Below are 19,148 nucleotides of genomic sequence, written 5' to 3' on the forward strand. Positions count from 1 at the left end.
CCCCAAACACCACTCTGGCCATCCTCTTCTCCGCTTGGTGGGCCTGTGAGCCACAGAAATCTCACTGCATCTCTGTCTTTCTCCACTATGGAGATCTGCAAGAAAGCCTTTTTTATGTCTGACATAAAGGCGATTTCATTTTTTCTGAATTTAATGAGGACACTGAGGAGATCTGGATTCAGGTTTGGTCCTGTGAGCAGACAGTCATTGAGGGATGGACTGCCATGTTCATGAGACGACGCATCAAACACCACTCTCAGCTTCGTGGTCACTTTGTCTTCTCCAAGTACTGCGTGGTGAGATATGTAGTATTTCACGTTATCTGTACTTGCGTTGTCTTTTGGCACATCCTCTGCAATGTTCTGCTGTAAATAGTCCTCCACTACTTCATTGTATCTGCTGTAGAATGTAACATCCTTCTTCAGTCTTTTCTTCAGACCTTCAAATTGTTTTTTAGCAACTCTGTAGTTGTCTTGGAGCGCTGCTTTGTCTGGTTTCCATGGCAACTCCACGCGATATCGTCCATCTTTGAAAGTTGTTGTTCTCTCAAACATCTGCATAGCCTTTTCTTCTGCTGGGTTCTGTGTGTTTTCACTTGTGATGCCAAGAGACTCAATTTCCCAGAATGTACTTAGTTGCTTGGAGACAAGTGTGTCCTCTTCAAGTGGAATGAACATGCAGGTTGCCTCAGCGACACTTGACATGCACGCGGGTCCCTGCACAGACCATCCAAATGTGCTCTCCAGTGCAACTAATGTCTCGGTCAGTCGCTCCACTCTTCCTGAGACAATTTGCCAATAGTAGTCTGCTCCTATCAGGACAGATAGCTCAGGATCATCATCATTATCTGGGAAGTCTGCTAGTTGTAGTCCCTTTTTCTTGAGCTCATGTTGAATCTGGTCACCGGGAACTTTCATCACAGCTGAGCACGCCTGAGGTGTTTCTAAGGCCTCAATTTCAATTCTTTGCTGGTTGTCCCAGACATTCTCCAATATGACTTTCACTGTGTTGCGTTGTGACATTGTGGGTACAGAGGAGCCAAACGTGTGAAGAATTAGTGTCTCTTGTCTTATTACTGGTAAGTTCGGGCTCTTCACAAGGTTTTCATGGATGAAGCTTCTCTGACTCCCTCCATCGAGTAAACAGCGAGCCATTTTTCTGCCTAATGGGCTTCCTACCCATGCCTTAGGGGTTTGTAGCAGCACAGTGTTCTGTCCATCTTGTTTAATCTTTGCTGAGTGAGGAATGACTGAGGAAACAACAGCCTCTTCTTTAACATTGGGGGCTGCACCTCCCTTTTCTCACCAGTGCACACAGCAATGTGATGCCTCCTTCCACATTTTTCACATGATGCATCCTTCACTTTGCATGTTTTTGCAATGTGTTTCTGTCCCAGACACACAAAACATCTTCCCATTTTCTTGATCTTTTCTTTGCGTTGAGGAATGCTGTTAGTAGGGCAATGCTCAGATTTGTGTTCTGCACTGTCACAGAATATACAGTTGTGTGTCTTCTGGTTGGCTGTGTGCAGTGCAGCAGCAGATTGCATGCTGGGGCTGTTCATTTTTGTGCCATTGGATGAGCATTACTGCTTCCATGGCTTACTTTCTGGTTTGTGTTCCTTCTGGGTGTATGACATTGTCATTTGCAGTGCTCTTTCCCTGCTCTGAACCTCCTTCTGTAGGAATTTGACTATGTCATCAACCTTCCATTCATCATCACCTCCCCTCTGACGGCTATATTCAAGAGCTACGTCATCTGGAATCATCTTCATTAAAATTGGGCATAGTAGGCTTCCATAAGTGTCCGACACTACACCCAGTGACTCCAACCTCCTAATTTGAATTTCACATTCATCATATAGCTGCCTTAATGCATGCACATCAGAGGATTTCTTCACAGGAGTTAGATTCAGCAGCCTTGACATGTGAGCACTGATCACCAGATCTTTCCTTCCAAATCTGCTTTTCAAAAATGTGATAGCACTGTCATAATTAGCATCTGTAAGCATAAGTCCTGCTACTTTCTTTGCAGCTGTTCCTGTGAGGTACGTTTTCAGGTAGGTAAACTTCTCACGTTTGCACAATGCATCATTCATGTGAATAGCAGTCTCATACTGGCTCCAAAACTCCTGCCATTTACTGATATCGCCATTGTATTTATCAATCATCAATTTCGGTAGGTTTACAGACTGTACATGTGTGCTAATGAGTTGGCCGAGTTAGCGTCGCTCACCCTCTGCTGCGTTGATGCTTGTTGCTGCTGTTTTTCATCCTCTTTTTGTCTTCACCATGCGCTGCGCGCGGCTCTTGTACGAGATGACACGTTGTTTGTAGTCCTCCGTATTTTCGATCTCGTGTTCCAAGTCATCCAACGCCGCGAGCAGTTCAATTCCATTGTCCAACTCAAATAGACTGTCCTCCTTCGCGGACAACATGTCCAATAAAGTACTCAAATGATCAATGTCCGCATCTGGCTAGGTCATTTCTCCGTCTATCTGGTTCAAAAGACGTGTCGTAGTACCTCTAATTGCACCCCGTTTTCTTCTCATTCTTTCCATTTCGGTCCTACGTTCCTCTTCTGTCATCTGAGCAGCGGCTTTTGCTTCTCCCTCGCTCATCTTTTTCCTGGTTTTTGGGCACCAAAAAATGTAGATTAACTACGATCAAAGTATTGGACAGGCGTCGAAAATGTGTAATTAAGTTGTACTTTCTATAAGAAAAAAATGGCGTACAAAACTATCCTTATATCTTGTTATCTGTCATTCATTCATCACCCGTAGGCTCGTAATCCTCATTCTTCACAACCACAATGCACCTGCTCCCGGTCTTTTCTAACATCCGGTTTTGCCGCAATGCATTGTGGAACATGTAGTCTTTTAGTTAACCCTTTGTTAGGCTATTGAGTAGAAACAACTCAATTCAGTGTCAGTGTTTCTCAAATAATCAATATCAAATACATGTATAAATCAATCAATTCCCTTTTAACTCTTTTTAGCTGTAAATAATAATAGATCAATTTATCAGCAATAAATCAAACATGCAAATTAGGAATGATCATCATACATGAACTATATAACCCATAAGTTACAACAACAGGTAAATGCTGGGGATGGGGGAGTAAAAAAATTTGAAAAAAATTCAGTCTAAGCCTGGGCCCCTGGAAAGTGGGTCCAGACTGAGGCCAAGGGAAAAAAAAACCTCATAGCCATCCATCCATTCATTTTCTACCGCTTATCCTTTTCGGGGTCGCTGGGGGTTCTGGAGCCTACCGTATCTCAGCCATAGCACACACAGACCCCAATCTGTGAGAGTGGACAACAACACCTCCAGTGCCATCTTCCTGAGCACCGGCTCCCCCCAGGGTTGCGTCCTGTGTTGCTGTTCATATTGATGACCCATGACTGCTGCGCTAGGTCCACTACTAACCACATTGTGAAGTATGCAGACGACACAACAGTAGTGGGCCTCATCCGTGACAACAACGACATGGACTACAGGGAGGAGGTGAAACATCTGGGTGACTGGTGCAGAACCAACAACCTGGTCCTGAATGTCAACAAGACCAAGGAGATCATCGTTGACTTCAGGAAGCACCAGTCCAGCCACGCTCCACTCAACATCAAAGGCACAGCGGTGGAGATGGTAAGCAGCACCAAGTTCCTGGGGGTGCAGATAACTGACAATATAACCTGGTCCCTACACACCGGAGTTCTTGTAAAAAGAGCTCAGCTGCGCATGCACTTTTTTGCGTCGGATGAAAAGAGCACAGCTCCCTCCCCCCATTCTCACCATATTCTACAGAGGCACTATAGAGAGCCTACTGACCAACAGCATCTCTGTCTGGACTGGAGCCTACAATGCCTCAGACTGGAAGTCTCTCCAGAGAGTGGTGAGGACGGCGGAAAAGATCATCAGGACTCCTCTTCCTCCTATCCCTCTCAGCCCCACCAAGGACTGTTTTCACTCCTGGACTCTAGAAAGAGGTTCCGCAGCCTCCGAAGCAGAACCTCCAGGTTCTGTAACAGCTTCTTCCCTCAGGCCGTAAGACTCTTGAACGCATCATAATTAAATGAAATCATCCCCTCAACTCCTCCCGAAAAGGATTAACTCGCTGGAATAAAAAAGACAATATAACATCCATCCATAAACGTGGACGCATGTGAAAAAGTGCAATATATTTATCTGTACAGTAATCTATTTATTTATTTATATACATTTATATATATTTATTTATTTTATATATATCTTATATATATTATTTACATATATTTATTTATTTATATATGCACCTTATTGCTTTTTTATCCTGCACTACCATGAGCTTATGTAACGAAATTTCGTTCTTATCTGTGCAGTAAAGTTCACATTTGAATGACAATAAAAAGGAAGTCTAAGTCTCTAAGTCTAATAAACATGTGTGTAATAGGGAAACATCAAAGAAAACAAAGGACATTAAATACATTAAAAGAGCAGAGCTGATGCAACCAGCTGTCACTCCAGCAGTGCCATTTCTACATACAGCTACAAAATAAAACAACAAAAAATAATTAACCAATAATATATATTGCGCACACACGATTGCACCATGCATAGACAGGCAACCAAACCAAAATATAATTTCAACACCCATATACACTGTGGTGGCCTCCGCGGTGTTCCACGCCCTCGTCTGCTGGGTTGGGGGGAGCATGGCCAGAGACCGGAGCAGACCCAACAAAGCAACCAAGAGAGCCGACTCCACCCTCGGCTGCCCACTAACTCTCGGCCAGTGTCCAGTCTGCATGGATGAGCGAGGATGCGTCTAAGGAGACCGAGGTGTCCGATACATGCTCATGAGTGGCGAAACGTCTTCTATGACAAACCAAACAGTCCAGTTGTGATCAATTGAATGCCCTGGGATTACAATGACCTGGATGAATGAGAACATTCATAGTCAAATTCTGTATGTTATATTTGATGAAAATACACTAAAGTGCAGTTTGAATTTGAGGTACTGTAAAATAACATGTACCAACTTATTAAAACATGTTTAAGATTATTTCAGGAACAAAATGTATTTGTCCACAAACTCAAAAACTATTTGAACAAAAAGTGTCTGCAGAGTTGTTTAGTACATGTTATATCAAAAGAGTTGAATCAGAGCAAACACATAAACATTGATTTAAAAATATTTAGATATAAAATTTAATAATACATTTTTCCTGATTGAATTAGTAGGTGTGTTTATTCTCCCAGTCGAGACCAAATTCTGGGCAGGATTACTGCACACACCACTTTGTGAGCTCAGGCTAAAGTATGTCATTGAAGTTTCTGATCCTTTTCAATGTTGTGTTTTAACTGCTGTTAGTATTAGCCATATTTCTTTATTTAGTTTTTCTGGGCTGCACTTCTAGCTGTGTAAGGGGGATGCGGCACAATGCCGATTGAACATAATTTACATTGTGGCGAGCCTGACTTTCGCAATGGTGGACAGGGATGGTTGCGCACACACACGGACACAAACAGACACGCACGGGATCGCGGTCAATAAAGGTGGATTGTCCATCCAGGATTATACCAAGCAGCACCATTGCTTCTCTACTGTTAACTAACAGACATTTCCGCCATGTTTGAACGAGGTAAATATGGTAACAGCTGATCACCGTGATCGAACTGATAATAATCACCATCATATAATTGACCAGCCCGAAAGTTACAGTATCAGTATTGGTAATACCAATGCTCATACCAATTCTTAAAATTTTCAAGATCATTGAATGATTCCATTTTTAATCCCAATTATCATCAAACAAAAACAATGTAATAGAGCTGGCTTTGCCGCTATGAAGGTGTGGATTGCTGATTTAGAGGTGGCTTTGCTCTGTAGAGTTTTTAGCTAAAATGCTGTGTTGCGTTTGGGAGGCGTTTGTTTGCTTGTCGCTGCCACATTTGCGGGACACTGTTAGAATGTGTCATTAAAATGCATTATCCTGATATGACAATAGTATTAAAAGCTCTAACGTCGGCCAAATGCATACCATTTATAACGTATATTGTCTGTATCACGCAACCCTAAGGTACCGGTATGTGTAACAAACAGTACATAGATTATTTAACAAAAGACAAAACGATAAGTGAATAAATTGGGGTGTCCACATCTAATATTTTTCCGATGTAAGAAAAAAAAAAAATCCTATTAAAAGTATCATCTAAAATCTCAGATACAGGCAGTGTGATAGCAATCTCCTCTATTTGAGAGCTGAACATACAGAAATAAAGTACCCGTATGTCAATATGACATACAAAATAACTTCTCTGGGACATTCCAACTTAAAAGAAATGCATGAAAACAAACGCGCTAGCTACATGCTACTAATTAGCAATAGCCATTTGACGTGGCGATTTCAACACCTCTAAATTGGGTAATCAAAACTACAACTAAAAATCACTATACAACCAAACAGCTAGTGTGTCCATTGCACCGGTCACCCTGCGGTCCCTTCCAAGGTTTCTCGGTGTTCCCATTGGGTTGAGATTTTTCTTGCCCTGTTGTGGGATCTGAGCCGAGGATGTCGTTGTGGCTTGTGCAGCCCTTTGAGACATTTGTGTTTAAGGGCTATATAAGTAACCTTTGATTGATTGACTTTGTGTGTGTAATTAGGACAATACTTGTAGTACAAACAGTCTAGAGGTCTTAACAACATGCACGACTGGCACATTTAATTTAATGGCAAAGACTACTTACTCTCTGAATACGGCAACACTCCTAGGAAAAAACGAAATAAATGCATACTAGCAAAAGAGACTCAGAAGTGTAAGAAAACAAGATACATCAACCAAATAGTATATACTATATTATTCGTGCTGATATATCAGTATCGGCCAATAAGCAAGGCTGCAATATTGGGAAACCCTTAGCAATAAATGTTATTTTCAAATTAATACTGAAATAAATTCAAATATAAATACATCAATAAAAAGGAAATCAACTTAACATGAATTGAAATAAATGAAATGTTATGTAGTTAAAAACTGACAGGAACATTGTGTATGACAGTATAAATGTAAATAATAGCTGGAAATAGCTTAATAATTATTGATAAATTAAATATATTGCTTGTTTAAATTAGCTTCCATTCTTCTACTGTTGAATTAAGTAATTCAATTATGATACTGGAAGGAAATTACTTTACAATCTGTATTTCTTTAAGTGCATTATAGTTGACATCTTAAGGTGATGAAGTATTTTTTGACTGATGATAGTTTAAGATGATGATGATGATGAATTTCTTGACTGATGAAGGGCTACAACAACAGCAGAGGCTTAACTCTAGAGGCGTGTTTCACCCCTGACTCCCAGTTCGCCATGATAGGTAAACTTGTCTTCTTCACATGTCAATCTGCTTCAATGAGACGTGTGCCTGGTGACCAACCTTTCTGCTCGTGCGTTTAGGCTCAGAGGATGGGAGAGTCCATGTTTGGAACACTGAGAACGGAATGAAGGTGGCTGTGCTGGACGGCAAACATCAACAGCCCATTGGCGCAATGCAGTTTAATCCCAGATACATGACCTTTGCCACGGCCTGCTCGACCATGGTGAGGGGCAAGCACACAATTAGGGCAATTACTGTAAATGCTCTCATTATAGCTGGGATTTTAATTGGAGAGTGAGTTATTTCTCATTATTGTGTGTGTATTTTTTTAATGATATATGTGTATATATATATATATGTATATATATATATATATATATATATATATATATATATATATATATATATATATATATATATATATGTTTATTATATACATGTATATGCTTTAAAAATATAATTTATATATATTTTTTATATACTTGCAATATTAAAATATATGTTATATACAATATATTGTGAATAACATTTATTTTTAATTGACTGATTTTAATATTTCAATTATACTGTATATAATTTATTTAGATATGTTTTTACATTCACGAAATTGTTCATTAATATTTGTAGGAAAGATATAACTTTTTATTTTTTTATTTATTAAAATTATTTAAGCCTCTTTTGTGCATAATGTATGTACAGTATTATATGTCCGGACTTTATTGGCACCCTGTATATGACAAGTTAACTTTTTAAACTTGAATAATGATTTTGGAGTGCATGAGAAATCAGAAAAGAAAGCTAGCTCTCAGTATGCCACACAACACAGCGACGACAGAACCAATGTTGTAAAAGCGGTAAGGAGTAAATTGCTCAGTTAGCATTAATTAGCGCACTACTCTCAATTACTGAGTAGCACAAGTGACCTTTTTATAGCGCATGCAGAGCTAAATGAAGCTGTTGGATCCTGACCGCTTGTCAATTAACCTAATGACATCTTCTGAAGTTAATGAAAACAATGTGGAGGTTGCGTACTTTTGATAGTACTGTTATTATTTTTTAAATATATATTATTAAATAGTTTCTAATACTTTCTTGTTGGTTTCTTTACAGAGATTTTGGCTACCAGTTATTGAGGACACGTAAAGACGCAGCAAAATGTGTATGTATTAGACATTTATTTGAAGTGTTTTAACCTCACTATGATGTAAGTCTTGTTTTTATCTCTTCATGTTTATTCGTGTTGTCTACTTTTACACAAGTTTTTAACGACATTCTTTTTTTATATCGTTATTACTGTTTTATTGTATTTTTTCTCTTATCATATTGTTATGATTGTTTATTATAATTATATTACTGTTTTATTATATTGTTCAGCTCCTATTGATGACGAATAAAAGTTTTTAAAATTTTGTGATAATTCCGCACTCTTTCTGGGCCACATAGAAGACAACTTTGTGTGTATGTATAAATATATATAAATATAAATATATCCATTTTCTACTGCTCGTCCCTTTCAGGGTCGCAGGGAGTGCTGGAGCATATATGTATATTATATATAGATAGATAGATATAGATATATTTATCTATATAGATATATATCAATATGTATGTACAGTATGTATATATACACATATGTATGTGCAGTATATATACACATGTATGTATCTATATCCATATATATATATATATATATACTGTATATATACGTGTGTGTGTATGTATATATATACATATAAGTGTGTGTGTGTGTGTATATACATATATATCTATAAATGTGTCTATATATACTATATATATGTACAGTGTGTACGGAAATTATTCAGACCCTTTTAAATTTTTCACTCTTTGTTTCATTGCAGCTATTTGCTAAAATCAAAAAAGTTTATTTTATTTCTCATTAATGTACACTCAGCACCCCATCTTGAGAGAAAAAAACAGGCATGTAGAACTTTTTTCAAATGTATTACAAATAAAAAAAAACTCAAAAATAACATGTACAAAAGAATTCAGACCCTTTGCTCAATACTTTGTTGATGCACCTTTTTGCAGCAATTACAGCCTCAAGTCTTTTCGAATACAATGTCACAAGCTTGACACACCTATCTATGGCAGTTTTGCCCATTCCTCTTTGCGGCACCACTCAAGCTCTATCAGATTTGATGGGAAGCGTTGGTTTTCATCCAGGATGTCTCTTGTTTGCTATATTATTGCAAAGACTCTCCAAATGTACTCCTAATTCTTGCTATACTTACTGTCACCAAGTTTTGAGCAAATCAATGACTAGCAGTTCAGTAAGACATTTAAAATATGTTCCTGTATGACATTCTGACTACAAAATTGCATTTGTATCCAAATATTTTGGTATTTTCTTAAGCAAATTTTACTTGAAGAAAAATGGGCTGCATGGTTGAGTCGCCGGAAGAAAGCCATTTCTGCGCAAATGTCACAAAGTATCCCGCTTACATTACGCCAAACAGCACAGAGACAAGCCTCAAAACTTCTGGAACAAAGTAATTTGGAGTGATGGCTTTCTTCTGGCGACTCGACCATGCAGCCCATTTTTCTTCAAGTGCCTCCTTATTGTGCATCTTGAAACAGCCACACCACAATTTTTCAGAGAGTCCTGAATTTCAGCTGATGTTATTTGTGGATTTTTCTTTGCATCTCGAACCATTTTCCTGACAGTTGTGGCTGAAATCTTTGCTGGTCTACCTGAATCCCTCATTTTCCACTTCTTAATCCGCGTTTGAACACTGCTGATTGGCATTCTCAATTCCTTGGATATCTTTTTATACTCCTTTCCTGTTTTATGCAGTTCAATTACCTTTTCTCGCAGATACTTTGACAATTCTTTAGCCTTCCCCATGACTCAGAATCCAGAAACATCTGTGCAGCACTGGATGAAAGATGCAATGGTCTGTCAGAAGCCCAGAAACTCACTGACCTTTTAAACACACACATTAATTACAAACATGTCACAGGTGAGGATTGGAACCTTGATTAGCCATTCAAACCTGTTTGTGTCAACTTTTGTGCATGTTATCAGATCAAAGTCACTGGGGTATGTAAACTTTTGATCAGGGTCATTTGAGTACTTTCTTTTGTCATTTTGATTTAAAAAGAGTAAAAGTTAATTTATACACTGTAAACAATTGCCCTGTTTATTAACGATAAATTACTGCCAGCATGGTTGCTAGTTTATCACTGTTAATTTAACAGTCCTACTACTGTAATCAACTCTGCAGTGTGTTACAGTAATAATACCATTCTTTGAATCACAGTGTATCACTGTATTTCCTTGAAATTACAGTAGACTACTGGCAGTTGGGTTGCCAGTAAATTACTGTTTTTCTAGTTCTTACAGTAAACATATTTACAGTTTATTAGTGTTTAACAAAACATACTAAAACATGGTGTAGTGCTGTATTTTGTTGGATTTACAGTATACTTATACAGAGTCGCCACAATATTGGTTTCCTCCGAAACCAATATTGAACCATAATCTCAAAGTATTAGTATATAAAATTATATTTTGTGTAAAGCAAGCACTGTGTCTACAACATAAACTGAAAGATTTCCTTAACGAAAATATAGCAACACAACATTTCACAAAAGCGGAGACTTAAAAAATAAGAGAAACTTTGTCTTCCGACATTTATTACAAAAGGCAGCACCAACTAAAATATTTACTGACCCTCAATACAGTGGACATTTCAAGTTTGCCTAACAAAACAAGACAGGACATGTTTACGAAATGTAATAAAACTATTATAAATGTTGTGTTTACTGAGTGGAGGTGACGGCAAACAGACACCAGGGGGCAGTATATACAATTATTTATTATATATATAGTCAATATATATATATATATATATATATAAATAATAAACAATACTACTGAACTAAGGAAATGAAGTGTGAACTAGAATACAAGAGTGTGTGGTGTAAGACTATGTGTGTAGTTAGCTGAAGTGTGTTACCAAGTGTTGAAGAGAGCAAACGAGGCAGTCCATGGGGCAGGCAGGTGATCCGGGGCGAGAGAGAGGCGTCAAAGTCCAGGGGCAAGCGAGGAGTCAAGGAAACGAAGGAGGCAGTCAAAATCCAGGGCAACGGAAGGTAAACACTGTGGAGGCACGGGAGAACAAACAAGGATGTCAGACACGAGGGAAAACACGCAGAGACAGAGAGAGATCATAAGCCTTACGGTACACCATGAGAAAACTAAGTTCCCGCGACGATCCTTGGGTCCACTGGTCCTTTATTGATCTCGCCCTCATCAGTCGCAGGTGTGCAGGCTTGTCGCTGCGTGGGCGTGCTGCGCTCAACGCGAGCAGGGGCGTGTCCGAATGCGCTGTCAACGGCTCCTCCAAGTGCTCCCGCAGAGGAGGGAGAAGTAGACTGCGCGTGCGCCGTAACAGTATCCCCCCCTATGGACAGATTCCAGATGTCCAACATACTCACGAAACAAGGGAGGGTGGAGGGGAGAACTGGTGGTGGGTCGCCGGCCCCAGTGTCCCCGAATCCACCGAGGACGAGTCTGATGGCGGCGGCGAGAAGAACGCCGCTGAAGCCGGCGAGGCGGGCGACCAAGGGACGGCCACCATCTTGGCCGTCGGGAAGGCGGACGTGATTGGCGCCATGGTGCGTCTCGCCGGAAACGAGGATAAGACGTCGGCGGCGGCGTGGAAGCGGCAGACGTCGGCGGAGGCGTGGAGGAAGACGTCATCGGCGGCGTGGAAGCGGCAGACGTCATTGGCGGCGTGGAAGCGGCAGACGTCATCGGCGGCGTGGAAGCGGCAGACGTCATCGGCGGCATGTAAGCGGCAGACGTCAAAGGCGTGGAAGCAGCGGACGTCAAAGCCGGAGACGAGGAGGGCAGCTGAGGAGCTGGCCGAGGTGCTGAAGTCGGCGGAGCAGGCCGAGATGCTGGAGTCGGCGGAGCCGGCAGAGGTGCTGGAGTCGGCGGAGCCGGCAGAGGTGCTGGAGTCGGCGGAGCCGGCAGAGGTGCTGGAGTCGGCGGAGCCGGCAGAGGGGCAGAGGTCGAGGCCAGCCTGGGAGCTGGTGGAGACGTGGGGGCCAGCCTGGGAGCTGGTGGAGACGTGGGGGCCAGCCTGGGAGCTGGTGGAGACATGGGGGCCAGCCTGGGAGCTGGTGCTAGCTCGGAGGCTAGCCTGGGAGCTGGTGCTAGCTCGGAGGCTAGCCTGGGGACTGGTGCTAGCTCGGAGACTAGCCGAGGGACAGGTGCTAGCTCGGACGCTAGCCGAGGGACAGGTGCTAGCTCGGACGCTAGCCGAGGGACAGGTGCTAGCTCGGACGCTAGCCGAGGGACAGGTGCTAGCTCGGACGCTAGCCGAGGGACAGGTGCTAGCTCGGACGCTAGCCGAGGGACAGGTGCTAGCTCGGACGCTAGCTCGGGGACGAGTGCTAGCTCGGACGTTAGCTCGGGGACAAGTGCTGGTAACGTGGTTGGTGGGTGCGGCCAGGCAAACTGAAAGATCGATGGTAGCGGTCTTGCTGGCCGCAGCTGTGCTACCTCACCAGCACGGCTGTCGGTACCATTCCCCCCCTCCAAAGGCGGATTCCAGACGCTTCCAGTAGACTGAGGAACAGACACTGAGGGTGGAAAGAGGGTGTCCAGGCGGCGAGAAAATTCCTCCTTGCTCACATCACTGCTAAACATGCCTTTCCACGACAGTTTGGCAGGACAAGACAACTCCTCCGGTGTGGAGCGAAAAAAAGAAAAAGACATGGTAAATGGGGCAAGAGGCAGAAAAAAAAAAAAAAAAAAATTGTCACAGGGGGCGGAACGAAAGTCACTAGGGGCGGGGCTAAGGAACTGTGCCGTCAGGTCCTTAATAATTTTGGCGGGAACTTACTGTTGTGTTTACTGAGTGGAGGTGACGGCAAACAGACACCAGGGAGCAGTATATACAATTATTTATTATATATATAGTCAATATATATATATATAATAATAAACAATACTACTGAACTAAGGAAATGAAGTGTGAACTAGAATACAAGAGTGTGTGGTGTAAGACTATGTGTGTAGTTAGCTGAAGTGTGTTACCAAGTGTTGAAGAGAGCAAACGAGGCAGTCCATGGGGCAGGCAGGTGATCCGGGGCGAGAGAGAGGCGTCAAAGTCCAGGGGCAAGCGAGGAGTCAAGGAAACGAAGGAGGCAGTCAAAATCCAGGGCAACGGAAGGTAAACACTGCGGAGGCACGGGAGAACAAACAAGGATGTCAGACACGAGGGAAAACACGCAGAGACAGAGAGAGATCATAAGCCTTACGGTACACCATGAGAAAACTAAGTTCCCGCGACGATCCTTGGGTCCACTGGTCCTTTATTGATCTCGCCCTCATCAGTCGCAGGTGTGCAGGCTTGTCGCTGCGTGGGCGTGCTGCGTGGGCGTGCTGCGCTCAACGCGAGCAGGGGCGTGTCCGAACGCGCTGTCAACGGCTCCTCCAAGTGCTCCCGCAGAGGAGGGAGAAGTAGACTGCGCGTGCGCCGTAACAATAAATCTTAATAAACATGGGGGTATGAAGCATCTTACCACTGTGTGCATTTACTTTTGGATGCCGAATGCATATATTCTCGGTGGAATTGAAACCTAAACAAAGTGAAATATATGAAAAAAGTTTTTATCTTTTTTTGAAGGGGAATTATTTGAATGCATTCAAGTTTTGTGGTCCTTTTACAAAAATTGAAAGTGTCACAAATAGAGAAATCACTATAGTATGATCCTTCACAACACATTGGCAAAATACCTCATTCCGTCAAACTAGGGTAGAATAATATGGACTAAATCAAATATCAGATCAGATATCAGATCAGATCAGATAGGTCTTTATTGTCATTGCACAAGTACAACTAAACTTTGTTTTCAGCACAAACCCGTTCAAGATTAGACAAACAAACAGTCTACATAGTTACAGAACAGGAACGCTGATGGGTCGCCATAAGGCGCTCCGTAAAGGATGGGGAAAAGGTAAAACGCTGGAGAAAAAGATGAGTAAAAAAAATACAATCTACACTGGGCTCCTAAGGGGGCCTAGTCTGGAGTGGGAAAAAACCTCCATGCAATGCAAACATAAACACGTTACATTGAATCACGACAAACTCGCAACAGAGGGGCAGGGAGTTGGGGCCCTGGAAGGCGACCGCTGCTATGAAGCACTGCCATCCGACCATCACCCCAAGGGGAAACAAGCGGTGGGGTGGGGAAGAGGGGGGGGGCAAGCGTGTGTGCCCAATTGTCTTGGGTGTGATGATGTAATGTTTTTTATAGACTGCGGCCGATCTGCAAAAGTTCGACTCCAGGTGTCGTTGAGGAGGGAGGGAGGTCAAAAGCGTCCATCATTGAGGTGTCCTCGGGGGTGTTTTTCAGAACAGCCTGGTCCTGTGTTCACAGCGTTAAGGCCATTTGAGGGAGTCAAATCGTAGATTAGGATGTTTGTTTTCCGCGAGCAGACAAAACAATGACTTGTCTGTTCTATTCGCCCATGCTGGGTGCTCTCAAATTCAATTCAATTTTCCTTTTCAGCAAGCTTCTCCATGATGTGATCCATCTTGCAATTCAGTTCAGAAATCGCCACAGTCTGTGTTCCCAGAGCCCTGCCCAAACCATCCATTGCGACAAACAGCCTTTGGGCTCCTTAGTGGCTGCCATCGTCTTACGAATTTGATGATACACCAGAGCAATGCCCAGCCCAACCAGCAGGTGCCCCGCGATCACGGTTCAAAATAGGTAGATGTCTTCCACGTCCTCGATGGGAAGGACTGAGAGGCACATGATTCTCCATTTATCCCAGGAATCTCTCACGTACCCCGCAGCAATGGTTCCATCAGGGCAGCCAGGCTCCCCCAAACCTCTTTTCCTCGTCAAAAAGATTTTGTCAATTGCGTCGAGAGTCCAGCTGATCATTTCCATGTCTGATGTTTAGATATGAGGACAGCGCAAAGAAAGAGGCTTCAAATAAGTTCAGACAAGACAAAAACAAAGAGAGCAAGCTGGGAGAAGAGGGAGCGGAAAAAAATGCGACCGCCCTCACCACAGGCAAGACAGAATATATAAATATAAATATTACTTTTTTTCTAGTTCTTACAGTCAACTTATTTACAGTTTATTAGTGTTTAACAAAACATACTAAAGCATGGTATAGTGCTGTATTTTGTTGGATTTACAGTATACTTATACAGAGTCGCCACAATATTGGTTTCCTCCGATTAACAGTTGAATTGAACCATAATCTCAAAGTATTAGTATATAATATATATATATGCGAATCAGTAAAGAATCTGGGTATTATCTTCGACCCAACTCTCTCGTTTGAATCACACATTAAGAGTGTTACTAAAACGGCCTTCTTTCATCTCCGTAATATCGCTAAAATTCGTTCTATTTTATCCACTAGCGACGCTGAGATCATTATTCATGCGTTCGTTACGTCTCGTCTCGACTACTGTAACGTATTATTTTCGGGTCTCCCTATGTCTAGCATTAAAAAATTACAGTTGGTACAAAATGCGGCTGCTAGACTTTTGACAAGAACAAGAAAGTTTGATCATATTACGCCTATACTGGCTCACCTGCACTGGCTTCCTGTGCACTTAAGAAGTGACTTTAAGGTTTTACTACTTACGTATAAAATACTACACGGTCTAGCTCCGTCCTATCTTGTCGATTGCATTGTACCATATGTCCCGGCAAGAAATCTGCGTTCAAAGAACTCCGGCTTATTAGTGATTCCCAGAGCCCAAAAAAAGTCTGCGGGCTATAGAGCGTTTTCTATTCGGGCTCCAGTACTATGGAATGCCCTCCCGGTAACAATTAGAGATGCTACCTCAGTAGAAGCATTTAAGTCCCATCTTAAAGCTCATTTGTATACTCTAGCCTTTAAGTAGCCCCCCTGTTGGACCAGTTGATCTGCCGTTTCTTTTCTTTTCTCCTCTGCTCCCCTTTTCCTTGAGGGGGGGGGGCACAGGTCCGGTGGCCATGGATGAAGTGCTGGCTGTCCAGAGTTGGGACCCGGGGTGGACCGCTCGCCTGTGCATCGGCTGGGAACATCTCTGCGCTGCTGACCCGTCTCCGCTCGGGATGGTGTCCTGCTGGCCCCACTATGGACTGGACTCTTACTACTATTATGTTGGATCCACTATGGACTGGACTCTCACAATATTATGTCAGACCCACTCGACATCCATTGCTTTCGGTCTCCCCTAGAGGGGGGGGGTTACCCACATATGCGGTCCTCTCCAAGGTTTCTCATAGTCATTCACATCGACGTCCCACTGGGGTGAGTTTTTCCTTGCCCGTATGTGGGCTTTGTACCGAGGATGTCGTTGTGGCTTGTGCAGCCCTTTGAGACACTTGTGATTTAGGGCTATATAAATAAAGATTGATTGATTGATTGATTGATAAAATTATATTTTGTGTGAAGCAAGCACTATGTCTACAACATAAACTGAAATATTTCCTTAACGAAAATATAGCAACACAACATTTCACAAAAGCGGAAACGTAAAAAATAAGAGAAACTCTGTCTTCTGACATTTATTACAAAAGGCAGCACCAACTAAAATATTTACTGACCCTCAATACAGTGGACATTTGAAGTTTGCTTAATAGAACACGCCTTACTTTAGTGTACAGCAGTACAATAACTTTCGAGGTGGTGACACCCCGGACAAGGACTAGATCTATCGTCTTACCTTTGCAATGTATCGGTTCGTGTATTATTTGTGTAAGACCACAGCTATCAATTATAGACTGGAGTGCCACTTGAGGAGAGTCTGACAGGGTATTGATATGGATATTAAAATCCACCATTATAATTATGTTATCTGCGTGCGTCACTAGGGCACCTACAAACTCTGAGAATTCGCTGATAAAGTCCGAATAGAGCCCAGGGGGGTGATGGATAACAGCCAGATGGAGAGGTAGCGGCATAACAGACCTCATAGTATGCATCTCAAATTATTTATATTCATTACTTAGGTTACGGCTAAGGTTAAAGTTTTAACCGGAGATTAGTGCGACCCCTCCACCCCTTTTAAGGGGACGAGCAATATGTGCACTCGTATAGTTAGGAGGAGATGCTTCGTTAAGTGGAAGAAATTCACCTGCTTTTAGCCAAGTCTCACTGAGACCAATGACTTTAAGATTGTTGCCTCGAATTACCTCATTAACCAACAACGCTTGGTTAATGATCTAATGTTTAAAAAGCCCAAATTATAGATGGTGGGCTGTTTTTAGGCATTTTTGTTAATGGTATCCGTAGCACCAATATTAATAACATTACGTCTATTTCGCATGGTGCATCTCAAATAATTTCAATCAGATTTAGGAAATTGATACGGTGAGGATTTTTACATTATTTGCTTGGTGCTGTGATAGATTTAACGCTTCCTAATTTGCCACCTCAGTAGAATATATGTACAATATATATGTATGTATTAATTTTTAAAAGTCTTATATATACCTTTTTATATATTTCCATCCATCCATTTTCTTCCGCTTGTCCCTTTTGAGGGTGCTGGAGCCTATCTCAGCTGCATTCGGGCGGAAGGCGGGGTACACCCTGGGCAAGTCGCCACTTCATCACAGGGCCAACACAGATAGACAGACAACATTCACACTCACATTCACACACTAGGGCCAATTTAGTGTTGCCAATCAACCTATCCCCAGGTGCATGTTTTTGGCGGTGGGAGGAAGCAGCAGTACCCGGAGGGAACCCACGCAGTCACGGGGAGAACATGCAAACTCCACACAGAAAGATCCCGAGCCCGGGATTGAACCCAGGACTACTCAGGACCTTCGTATTGTGAGGCACATGCACTAACCCCTATGTCACCGTGCTGCCCTTTACCTTTATATATTTGTATATGAATAATATATTCTATTTGGTCACCAAAACTATAAAAATATTGAACAATGGAAAATATGTGTTCTTTAAACTGTTTCATATATACTGTATAAAATGTTGTTTATAACAATTATCGCAAAAAAAACTGCTTAAGGGGTCAAACAATGTTTTGTGTTATTTCAATGTATTGTAATATAATTATATTCACTATCACTTTATTATTCAGACAACACATTCCTTGTCCAATTGAATCATTGTTTTTAAAGATATTTTTTTTACAAAAACTATATTAAAAAAATTACTATAAAACAACAAACTTCTATTTCTAAAAGAAACAGAAACATGTTTATAAAAGTCACTGATGATTTTTTTTTAATACACTTATAATTTTAGGACTAAACTACTAGATGATTGTTAGCTTGATTATTGATTATTAACAAGATATATTTCATTATTTAATTTTGCTGAACCCAACTGACCTCTAGAATATGAATACATTACTGTAAAATAGAAAAGAAAATAATATGGTTAATGAGTAATTACATTAATTTTTTGTATTTAAAAATGTTTTGTGTGTGCGAGGCAGAGGGTGGGAGTCATATACGTAAATAATGTACGAATGCTTGGGTTATGTACTCGCCACTAAATGAATAATGCAACATGCTGTCACAGCTAACCTCACTGCTAGACACACTTTAGACTTCTCACCAGCGTTTGTGTGCCAACACATTGGGTCAATTCATGATTTACCTGTTGAAGACAAAGTTTACCTTCAACAAAGCCCAGCATTTTCTCGCTCTTTCAAGGAACCATACGTACCTTAGAGTAGTCAATGTACAGCTTGTATGGCAAGTATAAATGTACTATCCACTAAAAAGGAGTAAACACAAAAATGTGTAAACACAGTGGCGGGCCGTGCGT

The 19,148-nt window shown here is 41.6% G+C and overlaps 1 protein-coding gene across 1 annotated transcript in view; it reads left to right on the forward strand.

The window, feature by feature from the left end:
* Positions 1 to 8,736, forward strand: part of LOC133578136 (WD repeat-containing protein 82-like) — a 29,797-nt gene extending 21,061 nt beyond the window's left edge. Inside the window, exons 7-9 of the mRNA XM_061932318.2 lie at positions 7,285 to 7,354; positions 7,435 to 7,577; positions 8,465 to 8,736. Of these exons, the coding sequence (XP_061788302.1) occupies positions 7,285 to 7,354; positions 7,435 to 7,577; positions 8,465 to 8,497 (246 nt within the window). The 3' untranslated portion in view covers positions 8,498 to 8,736. The remainder of the gene's footprint in view (positions 1 to 7,284; positions 7,355 to 7,434; positions 7,578 to 8,464) is intronic.
* Positions 8,737 to 19,148: the final 10,412 nt, after the last annotated feature.

This window comes from Nerophis lumbriciformis, linkage group LG38 (assembly GCF_033978685.3).
Source record: "Nerophis lumbriciformis linkage group LG38, RoL_Nlum_v2.1, whole genome shotgun sequence".
Taxonomy (NCBI): Eukaryota; Metazoa; Chordata; class Actinopteri; order Syngnathiformes; family Syngnathidae; genus Nerophis; species Nerophis lumbriciformis.